The 16,555-nt window shown below is 35.0% G+C and overlaps 1 protein-coding gene across 1 annotated transcript in view; it reads left to right on the top strand.

Moving 5' to 3' along the window:
* Nucleotides 1–157: 157 nt before the first annotated feature.
* DYNC2H1 (dynein, cytoplasmic 2, heavy chain 1) overlaps nt 158–16,555 on the top strand; it is a gene marked incomplete at both ends in the record, with an annotated part of 35,672 nt that continues 19,274 nt past the window's right edge. Inside the window, 20 exons of the mRNA XM_009864257.1 lie at nt 158–292; nt 390–503; nt 698–809; nt 964–1,088; nt 2,365–2,540; nt 3,888–4,083; nt 5,259–5,354; nt 6,768–6,920; nt 7,023–7,121; nt 8,242–8,381; nt 8,473–8,701; nt 9,127–9,254; nt 9,970–10,085; nt 11,357–11,484; nt 13,012–13,161; nt 13,701–13,906; nt 14,952–15,107; nt 15,199–15,313; nt 15,729–15,899; nt 16,075–16,457. Coding sequence (XP_009862559.1) covers nt 158–292; nt 390–503; nt 698–809; nt 964–1,088; nt 2,365–2,540; nt 3,888–4,083; nt 5,259–5,354; nt 6,768–6,920; nt 7,023–7,121; nt 8,242–8,381; nt 8,473–8,701; nt 9,127–9,254; nt 9,970–10,085; nt 11,357–11,484; nt 13,012–13,161; nt 13,701–13,906; nt 14,952–15,107; nt 15,199–15,313; nt 15,729–15,899; nt 16,075–16,457 — 3,128 coding nt within the window. The remainder of the gene's footprint in view (nt 293–389; nt 504–697; nt 810–963; nt 1,089–2,364; nt 2,541–3,887; nt 4,084–5,258; nt 5,355–6,767; nt 6,921–7,022; nt 7,122–8,241; nt 8,382–8,472; nt 8,702–9,126; nt 9,255–9,969; nt 10,086–11,356; nt 11,485–13,011; nt 13,162–13,700; nt 13,907–14,951; nt 15,108–15,198; nt 15,314–15,728; nt 15,900–16,074; nt 16,458–16,555) is intronic.

Genomic DNA, 16,555 nt, shown 5'->3' with positions numbered 1-16,555 from the left:
CTGGTCTAGTGGGAGGTGTCCCTGCCCATGTTAAGGTCCATTCCAACTGAAACCGTACTATACTCTGTGTTCCTTGTACTTTTTTCTTTTAAATGTAAATTTTATCTAATATATATATATATATTGGATATATCTATTATTTTTTTTTCTATTATAGGTGCTAACTGTTAGAACACTGCATGAAAAACTTACGTTCTTTTTGCCAGCTGGAGAACAAAGTGCTTTACATCTTGGCCAAGTATTTGAACCCTTTGCTGGCCTAAATCCTGTGCACTATAATCCTTACACAGAGGTATAATGCTTATTTTTAATTTATTCACATTCTTTCAGTGACTTTTTCTGATGTGTATGAATAGTCATAAACTAACATATGAACTCACTATCCCTAGCCATTATGGAAAGCAGCAGTCTCTCAGTATGAAAGAATTATTGCACCAGCAGAACAAAAAATAGCAAGCAAACTGAAGAAATTTATTTCAGAAATTCAGGACAGTCCTCAGCAGGTATGGGTATTTTTGTAGTCTGAAAAATTTCCTAAAGATAAACTTACTGAATTCTTAAGTAGTCAGTTTAGTGCACTGGAATATGTACTGAGAGCCAAAGACAGTATTTGCATACAACACTGATGAGTAGTGTCAGAATATGTTTAATTTGTTTTCGGGAGAAAGAGATAACGTCTTTAAACTTCATATTCCAGCTTCTTCAAACATTTCAGAAATATAAGGATCTGATAAAGCATCCAAATATAAATAAAGAATTGCTTTTTGAGAGGGAAACACTGCTGGCAAGACTTCAAGATTATATCAAAGGTAAACATGGGTTTAAAAGTGTTGAGTCGTATTAGGGTTTTTTTGCAAATACTAGAATTCTTAATTTACTTTTAGAGTCATGTCAGTATCCCTAGTGTATTTTTATTACTACTATTAGGTTTCTGTCTAACATGAATCTTTTGCTTGTGTTTAGACTATCAGACAGACTTTGAAACTCGGTGCCATGGTGTTCCTGGTGATGCCTGTGGACCACTGTCAGGCAAAAACCTTTCTGAAGTTGTCAATAATATTGTATGGGTACGGCAGCTGGAGCTGAAGGTAGCAGGTTCCGTTTCTGTTTAGGCACAATATTATCAAAGAATGTAAAGCATAGTATGTGAGATTTCTGTGGGGAATTCCCCACAGAACAGTTATGGATTTCCTTAGAATTGTATTATCAAGATTCCTTAACAGTGGTTATGCTTGGTAAGTTGTATTTTATTAGCTTTTAAGACCTAATTTTTTTTTTTCCCAAAAGAAGACCAAAGTTCTGAGAGAGGGTTTTTTTGTTAAATTTTACCCTCCAGTTTGTGTTTTTAAATTGCATTTAAGACTTAGAGATAGCCAGGTTGTTACATCCTAATTCTCACTTGTTATTACTAACCAGTGTAGTGTCTCTCTTGAAATCAAAAGGATTTCGTGGTAGTACTTTTTTGAGTCAGTGCTTGTCAAGGAATTTACTACAGAGACTGTAGTAAAAGCAAATGTCAAATGATTCTGTGTTCACTTACAACAGAATGTGTTTAAAAGGTATTTGACTCTATTTCAATGTACATTATTTTTCTTAGCTTGTATTTACACTTTAGATGGGAACTCTGGAACTTTTTTTGGAAAGTATCGACTAGTTAAAAGCAAAATCTTTTCTGTGAACATAAGTGCCATTTACTGTAACTACAGATTGAATGAGAAAAAAATTACCTATCCCACAATAATTTGCAGCCTTTTTTTTTTTTTTGGCATTCACTGCAGAAATCTCAAGGGCCATTTCAACTGAATGTGACAAAGGGTAGAGGTCTTCATGGCCTTCCTTTGTTAGGTGTCCTACAGAGAGAACAGCAGCAGCTCAGGTTTCACCTGCTTGTTCTGCTAAAGACCTAGAGAGCAGTTCTGCTCATGTGTGTGTTTTAGGCTGTGGTAATTTTTTTAATTGCTCTCAAATCTCCACCGATTGTAGTGACTAGGGTTTTGATTCGTTTGTCCACATGTAGATGTGAAATCCCATTTGAAATGGCTTTGAGTATTGACCTGGACCTTAGAGATAAAAGGATGCATGAGAGATCTGTACCTTTATGGAGAATTAACTAAAAACAAGTGGGATACGCAGGGATATCCTAATAGTGGTAGAAACTTGTGGTGGACAATTTATTTAGACCAAATTTACCATAATGGGAGTTCAAACATCTGGGACACAATTCAGGATTCACTTTTTTAATTTCCTAATTAGTTTTTGAATTTCAAGTAGATGCTTTGTAAAAGTGATTTTTATTGTGGTGATTTTTCTTTTCTGATTGAATACTGGGAAGTTAAGATTCTTTTCAATGTGATTGTATTTAAGGTGGATGATGCTATGAAGCTGGCAGATGCTCTTCTATCTGACTTATCTGGATTTCAAACTTTTCATCAAAGTGCGGATTCTTTTCTGGAAGAGTTAAAAGTATATGAACAAGAACAGTTTGATGATTGGTCTAGGAATATCCAGTCAGAATTATCAAATCCCAAGTCAGGACTTTGGTAAATACATTCTTGTTTAAATAATGTTTATGCTATACCGTGGTGTAATTCAATAGAAGGAAATTAAAAAAAAAAGCAAAACAGAATTGAAAGTGAATGGAGGAACAAAATGGAAGAGTTTATTATAATTTCATCACCTGCCAGGCTTGCTTGGTAAGGTGAAGTATACAAGAGTGTTAATAATTAATCTTGCAGTTTCTATTAACACCTGGGATGAAAGACACGTTTAGTTTGCTTGTTACTACTTGTTATTCGTTGTGATCCATACAGTGATAATGTCGAGAAAGCAGACGAGATCAGGGTTTAGCTGTGGTACACAGATGACACATGTAGAGTAACAAATGAGATGTTATTCACAAGAAATTCTGCCGTCTAAATAAAGCAGATGAAAGAAGGGTAAGAAAAGCAATTTCAACCTCATGAATTGTACTCACCAAAATAATGAAATTGGCATTGAAATGTATTTTAACTTTTTCTTAAATTGATTGACCACAAAGCTTTTGTCTGCACGTGTGAGTGTTGCAAACTTTCTCTGAAAAAATAATTTGTCCACAGTTTCAGAGGATATGGGAGTTAATACTCATGGTTATTTTATGAAAACTACTCAAATGTAACAAATAAGCATATTCAGTACTCCAATATATAACAGCTGTCTAATTTGTTAATGCCATAAATTTTTGTTTTTATGAGATTTTAAAACATGCAAAGAGATTAATTGAAAAGAGGTGGCTTACTGCAAAGGGAAATGCAGTGGATATGGGAACTAGAAGAAGATGAGGAAAACCATGAAAAAAGTAATAAAGCTGAAGTTTTTTTATGAAAGAAGCATAGAAGGATGGTAGTAGAAGCATTACTAGAGCTGGAAGAATAAAATGGAGTAAAATCTAAAGATAGGCTGATGTTTTAATAGCATCTGACTGTGTTTACCAAAACCTTCTACTGATCCAAGTCTTGGTTCTTGGATTGATACCCTTGGAGTATTTCTTCCCGTTTGTAATGCTGAAGGCTGGGGCCTGGGAAGTGCCTACTTCAGAGAGCGTGATGATTTTTTTCAGTGTATTAGAGAAAAATTGTCTGAGTTACATGTTAACTATTGGAGCAAGCTGGAAAAACTTTATGACCAAAACCAATAGGCATTGTTCATTTCTTCTTGTCTTCACTGGCTTTGAATTAAGAGAAAGGTTACTGGAATAATTTGTGAGTAAATTAGAATGTTAATAACCATAGAAAAAGGTAATAGAACGGTGTTAAGCTTTTTAGAATTTATTATATTATTGTAAAATGCATCTAAGAAAGGATCAATATCAAATTATATTAAATGCTGTGTTTTATTTGATTTTGGTTTAGCATCCAAGCTAATAGTCCTGTGATGGAGTTGGATCACAAATTTGGAACACTAAACATACTTTATTCAGATCGTTTGGTGATGCTCTTAAGAGAAGTACGTCAACTGTCAGCACTTGGTTTTGCTATACCAGCTAAAATACAGCACCTTGCAAACAGCGCACAAAAGTTCTGTAAGCAGGCGGTCATCCTCAAACAGGTATAAGATTAAATGCTGTAATAACTTCCTGTTCTGACATCCCAGCTTTGGTATTGAACTACCTAGACTATTCTCTTTTCCGACTGTGTGATGAAGCTTTTTGCTGGATTTGTCTGTGTGAAAGTGACTTGTTTCTTGAGCTGCTTAGCTAAGTCCTTGAAAGAAAAGAAAAATAGGGAAATGCTTTACAGTTTGGGAATGTGTCTTCTTTTGAAACCGAATGAATTATAGTATTAAAGCCATGTGAAATTACTGTATGAGTATACTGAAGTAAGACAAGTACTTTGTTGATCTGAAAGAAAATGCCATAAAATGGACTGGCTTGTCCTCATCATTGCTACTTCTCAAGTGAAAATGTCTGAAGAAGTATTTTAATGGAAAAGTGTCTTTGATTTTTTTGGGGGGGTTATTTTTTTATTAGACTCAATGCATTGTAAGTTTTTATTTGGCTTATATCTCAGTCAAAAGACCATATCAGGTTTTCTTCTGTTGTTGTAAGATGCATGAATAAGTAAGTGTATATTGGTAAAAATTCTTAGGTAGATACACAGGCTCAATTCAGTTTCATATGGGATGTCACTGGTATCTGAAATACCTGCACAGCTAAGGCAGAGATGACACAAGACCTACAAGATATCCATTTATCTGGATCGTTGACAGATGCCCAAGTGGAGACCTTAAACATCTCAAAAGGCACTAGATGTCGCTGTGTGGACAACTGAGCTGAGTTTTGGGTATCCCTCTTACTGCAGCTGCCAATCGGGAAATAGATTTTCTCACACAAATAGATGGTTTTCAGGTGTGGTGCCATATCCTGGCAGATGTTACGGATACTTGATGGCCTCTAAAGTGGCACTAGATGCCTAGATTTGCATGGCATAGTGGAACTGTTCCGCTTACAACAAATCAGAAACTGAACCAATTCCAGTGTGATCGCCTCAGATGTGTAAGTAGCAGTCTCTTTTGCTATTAGAATTCATCACTAGAAGGAAGCTAGGATCACATTCGCATTGCATATGTACTTTGTTATTATAAACTTTTTACTTGTATAGTCAATTCTTATTTCTTAATGGTATTGATTAGACAATACTTTGAGAAGTATCCTGCATTACATTTATTGCCATATAAATATTTATTTTTCTGTTCTTGTAAATTTAATCTCTCCATTTCTACAGGTGGCACATTTTTATAATTCTGTTGATCAACAGATGATTGAGAGTCAGAAGCCAATGATGTTGCAATCTGCTCTAGCATTTGAACAGATAATTAAGGTGAAAGGATACCCCTGTCTTTGTATTTTTAATCTGAATGGTATCTGTGCATATTCTGTGTTGCTTTTTCTGTGTTTATTGGTGGAATTTTTACCTGCAACATTCCCATACAAGCCACATCATCTTGAAGCAGCATTTTTTCAAATCAGCGGGCCTTTTTTTGTGTGTTGTCATTTAAACAACTGCTTACTCTTTGCTTTGGATATTAGCATAATGTACTGTCTCAGGAATTATTTTTAGTGTTTGAATTTACACATAAGCCATATTATGGTCAATTCTTTAATAGTTGTGAGTGTAACTCCTGTTTTAACAGACCTATTATTTTGATCTGTTTTGGTAATAATGGCGTATATGTTATTCTGGAGATAAATTAGTGTTAAGGAGTGGTTTCACTTTTTAAACTTTTAGTAAATCCCTGTGGATTTTGTAATTCTCTTGAATATTTCTAGACAGAGTGTAAGAGTGGCGCTGAAAGTGATAGGGACTTTTGGGGTTGGGATTAATTCTTACAAAATGATGGAGAATCCAAACTAAGCTGTAGGTTCAGAAGTGTCCTGGAAAAAGTTCCCTAGCAATCTCTTGAATTTCTATTGGACTGGCTGCAGATTGTGCCACAGATTCCTTTGATGTGTCGACCCCAAGAAAGTTATGATGCGGAAGTGTTTGAAGCCACAACGTATTCTCTTATTTGACGTGTTTTCTGCCGTACATCTTTTAGGAGTAGATCCAGCTGTGGAACCTGCAATGCTTTTGTGTTCTGATTTTCTACTGCAAACTTAGCAAAATGCATAAAACCTCGACAATCTTTATAAAAATCCCAGAGAAACTGAATTCCCCAAAGCTGCTTATGAGTCAGTGGAATTTTACAGTGTAATTTAAAAAATAAACAGGGGACTGGTTAGCTCAGTTGGTTAGAGCGTGGTGCTGATAACGCCAAGGTCGTGGGTTTGGTCCCCGTTCGGTGCCCATGTGTTGCCTGATCTAGTTGAGAGGCGTCCCTGCCCATGACAGGGAGACTGGATTAAAATAATCTCTAAGGTCCCTTCCAGCCTAGGCCATTCTATGATCTATGAAACAGGTTAAGTTGGATAGCAGTTATTAGCATCACACTGTTTTTTGGTCTGTGCAGAACAGAGAAGTGGGGAGTTAAGGTGTTCTCTCAGCTTAACATATCTGCTTATGCTCTGTTAGGAGTCTGGCATTAATCCTTCCCCAGTGTGTTGATGTAGCTATAATGATATGTCCACGTATCTGTGATTTGCTGTATTATTATGTGTCTAGTGCAGGAGTGCGAGGGAGGTCTTCTGGTTTTTACTAGGAGTAAAACCATCTTTCTCATATTATCACTTCTTGCATGTTAGGTGGTAGACTATATCTGTCATTAAATCTCACAAAGTTTGTATGGTTTTCAAGCATTCAAAATCTGGTCCTGGAGGAAAAGCTCAAATAACATGGGATAATCCTAGAGAATTAGAAGCGTATATCCAAAAACTCCAAGCTGCTGCTGAACGACTTTCAACTGAAAATAGAAAACTAAGGAAGTGGCACACAAACTTCATTGAAAAGGTATATTTTCCATGAAATCATATATCCTATAGCCTACTTTACCCTTTCTTTTATTTACATAATGATGAATGTATTTATTATCCTTTAAAATTCTTTTAACAGGTTATATCACTCATGAATATTGATCTACTTCGGCAGCAGCAGCGTTGGAAAGATGGACTTCAGGAGCTTAGAACTGGTTTCGCCAGCCTCGAATCACAGGCAGGATTTTGTTATCATGTTGCAAACTGTGAACATTTGACTTTTCAGCAGTAATCGGGATTTAAGGTTCAAACATAGCGTGATTGAAGAAATTCTCACTGAAGGAGTTGCTAGCTAGCTCAGGAAGACTGACTGTTGTACTGGTTGATGCCAGATATGAGGTGAAATCCCAGATGAGGAGGATGAGGATAATGTTTTTTATATCATATTATTAATGGGAGAGGAGCAGTGCTTGGTGAGGTGATGGGTTAGATGAAGAAATGGGAAAACCTTGGGTCATGTACATCAGTTGTGCCTGAGCCATTAATGCAAGGTAAAATAAAGAAGTGGATGCAGATAAGAATGATCGCCAGGCAGACTAGAATAAAATGTATAAAAGTTAGAATTAAAATTCATTTGTGCCTGAAATAATGAAAAAGCCACATTTTTATTTGTTCACTTATCAACTGTCAACTTTTAGAATCGAATCATAGAATCATTTAGGTTGGTAAAGACCCTTGTGATCTTTGAAGAAGAGATTTCGTTTAAGAATATAATTTGTTATCATTGATTTGTGGAAACAAGAATTTTCTGAAATACTGTTTAAAAGGTAGCTTGCATATCATAAGAAAATAAAAGGTGTGAGACAGATTTAGATCCCTCATTCAGGCAGTTCTTATTTCTAGCAGAGTCCTACACATTTTTGAGTAACCTTGAAGACTCTCATAGTAAACCAATAAATGATGAACCTCAGTGATTACACTGAACTGCCATAGAAACTGGTTTGATCTGGCTAAGTTTTTTTCTTTTCCTATATTAATCCGAAGTAAATATAATAGCTCTAGATCTTCTTAATATTCAAATTGGACAATCAGTCATAGAATATCTGGATTTGGGAGGGACCCACAAGGGTTATCAAGTCCAACTCCCTGCAGGACTGAGACTAAGAGCACTGTCCAGATGCCTCTTGAGCTCTGACAGGCTTTGTGCCATGACCACTTCCCTGGGGAGCCTGTTCCAGTAGTATGATAGATCTTTGAATTTTATAAAGATCCTGGTCTTCAGACATAGTACTGTACTCAGTTTCAGGTTATAATTATGTTTTGAGAAACAAAATAAAATAAACCTTGTTAAATTTTAGGGTTTCAAGTCACGTGATATGAAAGCTTGGAGACAGCACTGGAATCATCAACTTTACAAAGCTCTGGAACATCAGTATCAAATGGGCTTAGAAGCACTCAATGAAAATTTACCAGAAATAAATATTGATCTAACATTCAAGTAAGATATTTTCTTCTCTCGTATTAATAAAATATTCTGGCTCAAATCACAGTCAAATATCAGGTTTTGTATGATTTGTTTCATGTTTCAGGCAAGGCCGGTTGCAATTCAGACCTCCTTTTGAAGAAGTACGAGCTAGATATTATAGAGAAATGAAGAGATTTATCTCCATTCCAAATCAGTTCAGGGGAGTGAGTGAAGCAGAAGAAGAGTCTATATTTACTGTTATGACCGAAAGAAATGCAAATGGATTTCTGACTGCTTTCAGTAAAGCAGAGGATTTGTTCAGAAGGCTAACAGATGTTTCTAATCAATTCAAGGTATTTTCAATACCTTACTGTATTATTTTAAATTCCTGACATTCTAGGATTAACTGAGCGGTGGCATTCGTGTATTATTGTTCTTTTCTGCAAGGCATGTAAGCAAAAGCTTAGTAAGTCCATCCATGTTAAGCCAAACACTTCAGCACATACGTAGCTTAAGGCATGTACAGTTTCTGTTTAAAACTCATTATAGCTGTCTTTTTACTCTTGTTCAAAATCTGTTTTCATTATCCTTAAATGTATGAATGTAACAAACCATTTTGTGCCTCCTGATTTCTGCACTAAAAGAATCTGTAGTTAATTGAGGGACCATAAAAGTTAAAAAGAATATAGCCTGAAAATATGGAAGTATTTCAATATTATTGAGTAACAGAGTTTTTTAGTCTGGAAAATATTTCTTTTCCATGAAAAATGTTGAAAAGGAATGGATCGTAATTGGCCAAGTAGATATGGAATCTCTTGTGAAGACGCATCTTTCTAGCAAGCAGGACTGGGAAAAAAACTTCAAAGCATTAAAAGTGAGAGGGAAAGAAGCAGAACATCTTCCAAGGTATAATGTAACTGCTTTTTTTTGAATAATGTATTCTGCCAGATACTTTAAGGGTAAGAGTAAAATAGAAATCCGCTTTTTATGTGGAGATATAGGTAGAATTTCAAGTGTTTTTAAAATATTGATGTACTTCAAAAACGTTTAGATTTTTGTTCTTCAGCTGTATTTTTGGACACTTACTCCCTTTTATCTGCACAACCTTTCCTGAAAACTTCTAATGTCCTCCTTTGCTATGATGGGAAACTCCCTCAAAATTAACGATTGATTCTGAAATACTACAAAATATGGTGGTATTTTAACAATTGGGTTAGTAAATTCTCGTGGAAACTAAAGATATAAAGATATGACTGTACAAATAATTAAAATGTTTCTTTTAAAGTATAGAAATATTCCTTTTGAGTTTAGTGACATTAGTTATATAAAATCAAGCCATTTTTTATTTGGAGGAGCAGAGCATTAGACCTCAATCCCCGTAAAACTGCATATATATGCATAATGGTTATAAGTATTTCAATATTATAAGTAATTTTCTCAGTATGCTGTGACTTTTATTTCTAGAATTATGGGGGAATTTTTATCTTATTAGGCTACAAAATCAGGGTAAACTGTAGGTGTTCATTGATTTTAGAGATATGACATGTAAGTGTACTACTGAATACTACTGAATATATACTATATTTACTATTTTTTAATCTTTTAATCTTTTGTCTTGAAGCACCCTCAGGATAGATTGTATAACTGTTAATTGCAACCCTGTGAAAACTGTTATTGATGATTTTATTCAGAAGTTGTATGATGTTCTTGTCATTTCTTTGAGAAAATCTATTCAAGGTAAATAACTTCAGTGCATAGTATTATTTGTTTCTGTTGTACTTGTGGACTTTCAGTTAATGTAAATTTTAAAAGAAATATTTTATTTTTTGGGACAGTGAGCTGCAGAGATCAGTGTCACAGGTTTGAATCTGATGGGGTATGACAGAAAGTAACGTGTTACTAATTTTTCACTGCAGGCCTAATCTAAGTCCCCTTGACATCCATGTGCATCTTTCCCATTCACTTGTTTTGGCCATATCTGTTCTAGTTGTAAAATGATACATATGAACATTATTTTCCTTGTTTCTTTTGTCTGAAGGAAATTTCTATATTATTTCAGGGAGGAAAATTTATATGATGGAGGGAGGAAAGTTTCTTAGGCATTTGAGGGTAATTGTAAAAGACCTCATGGAATGCTGTAATTAAGCAATATTAGATTTTTTTCTTTCTCAAATTGAGATACTTCTTGAAGAGTCTTAAATAATCTAGACTTATTTCATACAGTTACTTGTCACTGAGATTATAAAAATGCAGAGTGTTAAAGAGTGCAAAATCTTTCACTATTTTTGGATGGTCTGGCTGTATCTGGAACAGGTAGACAAAATGGAATAATGTGGAGATGCTGAGAAATACCAGTGCTTTGTGCTTTAAATGTAACTTCCAGCACAAGAAACACGTAACAGGGATGGTGCAGAAATTTAATTATTTCCATAGCCTGAAATCTGAGTTGTTTAATGCAAGTTGTATTATTCCCTGGAATTATGTAGCTCCTTTCTCAGTATCTCAATATCTACATTGTTAGGAAAATACAACATTATAGCTTAATCAGGTTTTTGTTTGTGAATCTTTTCAATATTTAAAGCAAGATGGCTTCAGTTAGTTTCTTTTTAAAAAAAACCACTCCCCCTCGAAAAAACCACCAAATCCCCTAACCAGTTTTAATGTCTAGTTTTCTCCTTTTACCCGCAAAAGATCTATATAAATTTTGAAAATGTATAAATAAATGCCTTAAGTATTTATGGTTTATTCTCAGAAGTGACTCTGGTACTTGTGGTCTTAATCGTACACCAAGCACAGTGGATTACATTAAAAAAGCTATGTGTAAACAGAAATGTGCAATTTGTGTTGAAGCAGCACATAAGATTGGCGTCTGCAATTTTTTAAGCAACTATTGTACGTATGTTACCGTATCTTATGACAGTGTTGTGTCACAGGACATTTGTCTGACTTGCATATTCATTGCTACAAGTATTTTATCCCTGATAACGTTGTTTTCCACCTTTATATAGGTCAGCTCTGCGATGTTTCTTCATTTCTCACTAGTGCCATGGAAACATTAGTGATTAGGCCCCAGACTGTAGAGGAAATAGCAGAAGACAATTTAAAATACTTGAACCTCCGTGAACAAAAAGAAGGGGTACGACACTGTTTTATTATATACAGAACAACAGCTGTTTAAAATTGTACTTGCTTTCTAGGCTGGCATCTTCTACTTAATATAACTAGTTTAGAATGTGCAGTGGCCATAGGTAGCACAGTATTTTGTCTCCACCAGTAGGATAAAGTGTCTGCCTAGGGAAGATATAAAGTTGGGGTAGCACATATGATTCTTTCCCACAGTTTTAGCCTCCATCCAGCATCTTTTTGAGTTTCATGCAGTTCCTGAGCATATACTAATACTCTGGATTTCTTTCACGTTACCTTGTCTCTTGAAGACGAATACATCTTTGACATCCAAAATATCCTCTGGTAAAGTGTAAATCGATTACCCTTTACATGAAGGACCCCTCCTTTCATTTTTTTTTTCATTTTCATTTTTTTTTCATCTGCCATCTGTTAACTTCACATCATTTAATTCTTACATTGGAAGAGAGAGGGACCAATTAGATGCTGTATTTATCTTTGCTGTGTCCTGTTTCAGCCATCTATTTTCTAGACAGAGGTGGTTTAGTTTACCTAATCTGTATTTATACATGACCCTACTCATAACTTTCATCGTCCTTGTTGCCCTTTGGTAAGTCTTTTCTGGTTCTGCAGTAATCTTCTGTGGGACCAACAGAATTTTGTGCAATTTTTAAGATACAAACAAACTGTGGTTTTATATGATGAAATAGTGATATTGTCTCTTTAATTCTCTTTCTGATCCTTGTGACTCCTAACATTTAATTTGCTTCCTACTGCTCAGATTAAGCTGGAATTTTTGTATAAGTGACTGTCATAACCCCAAGATGTCAATCCCGAACTGCTCTTGTTAGCAAAGAACACAACTTGTACATGTAAAATTTATTTTTTCACATATGTGCCACTTCACAGTTATCTACTTGAATTTTGTTTGTTACCGATATTGTCAATCACTATTTCTTCTAAGTTCATTCTTCTGGTGAAGTATTTTGATGCTTAGAGTAAGATACTATCATCAGTAAAGGTTATCATTACACAAGTTATCCTCCTTTTCCAACTGTTTTATAAACACCTTGAGCAGTCCATCAAAGGTACCTACAGAACTGCATGGATGATCTTTTCCTGTGCAGGAACTCACCTTTTCCTCCTATCTCTGTTTTCTGTCTTTTACCCAATTAATTATCTCTGCGAGGTCCTATGGAAGATCATAACTTGTGGAGCAATGGATGTAAGGCAGATGGGATAGAGTAGGGGATCTCAAGTAGTGCTGACAACCTCTGATATTGAATTTTGAGACCTTGGTTTTGATGATCTTTGGTGATAATGTGAGGATCAAGATTTAGAATTTCTCTAAATAGCTCAGTTGCTGTTTTATCCAGTGTTTTTATGTTGTTCTATAAACAGTATTAAAGCAGCAGCTGTATGTAAGTATATAATCTGTGCATAGACAGTTGATTATTCTTATGTATTTGCTTATAGTTTAGATAAACTGCATTTGCTGGATTTTTAGATACATACACACTTTTAATCCATGTGAATTTAGGTTTTCCGTGTGTTTCAAGAGGCTGAGGATAAAAACAAACTTCTGCGAACTGTAGCTGGTGCAGGTTTGGACACTATCAGTAACCTAAGAGCTACATGGGATAAATTTGAATTAATGATGGAAAGCCACCAGCTTATGATTACAGAACAGGTAACAGTGAAAGATTAATATTTTACCTAAAAATGTTGAAGTTATTTTGAGTAAGCATGGAGAAAGATTCTTTTCTAGTTTAAATCCGTAAACGTTCTCAGTTCAGTGTTACTACCGATGTTACTGAGTTGAAGGAGAGCCTTTAAAGGAAGAATACTGTTTACACAATAACTGGGTGAAATTTCTGTGGAACCGATGCTGAAACGAGTGTTATGTTGCTCTCCTTGTGTCTCAAACAGCTTTCTGACATTTCTGACATTGTGATGAATGACACAACTTTGCTAAACTGTGCGCAGTCTTGTAATTCCAGTGCACAGGCGAATTGCTGAACATGCCTGAAGTTCTATTGGAGATACCAATATGCCATACAAATAGCAATTCTTCTGTCTGCTGCAAGATGCAACATAAATAGGTAGCGTAGGTTGAATAAATAGGTGTCAAATACCAGCATAAAAAAATCCATGGTCCCCGTTAAAAAAAAAAAGAAACACAACAAAAGAATAAAGATGAACTGTTTCATTTTAACTCTTGCTTTACAGATTGAAGTGATGAAAGGAAATGTGGTTTCACGTATTAATGTATATCTTCAAGACCTGGAAAAGTTTAAAGCTCGCTGGGATCAGCTAAAGCCAAGTGACGATGTCGTTGAAACAGGTGATCAGGATGTGCTTGAGAAAAGTGCTCAGATCATAAAAGAGAAAAAAAAAGAATTTGATGAACTCGAAACTATGAAAGAAAAGCTGATGTATGTGTATTTCCCTGTATACCTTATGCATTAATATATGGGTCTTTAGTAATGCTTGCAGTATTATCTCAGAAAATGTTAACTAGATTTTATCCTGACAGATAATATAAGGAATTTAATTGTATTTGTATTACATGGTTTTCATGAGTTTTTCAGGGTCCTTTTCATTGAGATTATGTCATGTGAATTTTTCAAGTTAAGTTTTTCTAGAGTTTTTTGGAATTAAAAAATACAAGTTCCTTAGGCTTTCACATAAGGGCATCTGCACACTAGAGGCTTGATTATCGTAGAATCATAGATCATATCAGCTGGAAGAGACCTAGAAGATCATTGAGTCCAGCCTTTGTACCAGCCCTATCAACCTACTAAACAATTCCCCCCAACACAACATCCTCCCGTGATTCTGTCTTCGAAAATTCTCAGTAAGAGAAGGTTTGGGATATTGATTGAGGAAGGGAGAGTTATTGCTTCAGTTCTCTTTTAGTTTAGGTGGGCAAGAGCTCACCTCTTCCTTTTCTTGCGTAAGTGTCCTATCTGATAGACTGTTGTGCAAAAAGAAAAGATTTTTGCTACAGGTGCCTACTTTCAGTAAGCTCAGCTCGTTATTGCAAATCTTGAGTGGACACAGTTTTTTATTTAAATTCTTAGCTTAGTACTTAAATATGATAGTAAACAAAATCAGCATATTCTTTCTACCCAGTAGGAAGAAATGATCTATTAAAAATTGTTTTCTTTCAAGCTTTGCTTTTGGGGGCACAAATTAATTCACCTTTCTCATAAATGAGAAAGAAATGAAAGTTTATGGAAAATAATTGTGAATATGGGAGAAGATTGCTGTGTAGGAGAGTTATCCTTTGTATTCCTTTATTATTTCTACTCATGAAGGAGACTATAAGGAAATTGCAGTTGGCAACAATGTTCTGCCATAAAGTCAATGGCTTTTCTTAAGAAAGCAGAATTATTTCTGTATGATGCCATCTCTTAAACCATAAATGTATAATGGAATAATGTAATGTATGATACAGTAATATTATTTTTTTTTCAGTGAAGAATGCCATCATTTTAAATTGGAAGAACCTGACTTCTCATTGTCAAAACTTGTATCTCAAGATATTAAGAGCTGTGCAGACGTCTGGGCATTGTATGAAGAATTTTATCAAGGTTTTCAGGAAAAAGCCAAAGAAGACTGGATTACTTTTAGGTATGATTCTGTTACTTTATTTTTAATGCATTTATATGCATAGTTGTAATACTTTGCTGTTATGACCTTTTTATATTTGATTTTCATGCAGGAGTAAAACATATCTATTTGAAGAATTTTTATTTAACTGGAATGACAAAATGAGGAAGATGGAAGAACATACTGTAATGACAGTAAAGTTGCAAAAAGAAGTGGACAAATACAAAGTAAGATGCTAATTACAAAAAGGAGTACAAACCAAAAAATGTTTTGGTATTACTGGGTAATGTACTTCATTCTGTAGCTCATTGTTTGATTTTTGTAATAAAATCAGTTACAATTTAATAAAATATATTCTGATACTGTTTTGAACATTTCACTTACTTTGGAGATCCATTTAATTCTTTACAGTGAACAGGAGTGTCATTGCAGTTTACATAGATACACATTTAGCAACGAATTTTCCTCAGAGTTATTCTCCTAAACATTAAGGCCAGGAACTGAAAAAAGTGTTGAAAAGATTTGAAAAAAATTCAGATTAAGAATGTGAATTTTTGTGGGTTTTTTGAATGGAGTGTTATTCTGTAATCAAACAGATAAAATTTTTGTAAAGATGACTTCACATGTGTATTTTTCTTTTAGATGATAATACCGCTCCTAAAATACATAAGAGGAGAACACCTTTCTGCAGACCATTGGCTGGATCTCTTTCGCCTTCTTGGTCTTCCCCGAGGCACTACGCTTGAAGGTTTGTTATTTGGAGACCTGCTAAAAGTGACGGATGTCATTATAGAAAAATCAATGGAACTTAAGGTATGAATAATTTCAAATAAAGGGACTTAATTTTATTTTATTGTCTTCTTTGTAGTATATCTTGAGTATGCATATTTGTATTTTTATTACTACAGAGATAGAATTACACTTTTGAATGGAAAGTTTATTGCAAGTTCTGTAGCTTCGAATGAAATCTATTTATGCTTTTGAATAGGATTTGAATTGTCGGGCCCAAGGTGAAGTCACAATCAGAGAAGCATTACGTGAACTTGAACTCTGGGGAGTTGGAGCTGTCTTTACGTTAACAGATTATGAAGATAGCCAAGGCAAGACTGTGAGGCTGATTAAAGACTGGAAGGACATAGTCAACCAAGTTGGAGATCATCGTTGTCTTCTGCAGTCCCTCAAGGACTCTCCCTATTACAAAGGTTTTGAAGATAAAGTGTCCATTTGGGAGAAAAAATTAGCTGAGCTGGATGAGTATCTGCAGAATTTGAACCAAATTCAAAGGAAATGGGTCTATTTGGAACCAATATTCGGTCGTGGAGCTCTGCCCAAGGAACAGGCTCGTTTTAACAGAGTCGATGAAGACTTTAGGTTAGTGTTGTGTAATGCAACATTTTTTGTAGTGTCTTTGACACATGTAGGTTAGAGTGCTCTCCGTGGTGAAAATACCTGAACAATGAGGGTCAGCA

This window comes from Apaloderma vittatum, unplaced genomic scaffold (genome assembly GCF_000703405.1).
Source record: "Apaloderma vittatum isolate BGI_N311 unplaced genomic scaffold, ASM70340v1 scaffold29062, whole genome shotgun sequence".
In the NCBI taxonomy this organism is placed as follows: Eukaryota; Metazoa; Chordata; class Aves; order Trogoniformes; family Trogonidae; genus Apaloderma; species Apaloderma vittatum.
Note: the sequence above shows the minus strand (reverse complement) of the source record. Positions and strands in the feature narration are given on the sequence as shown.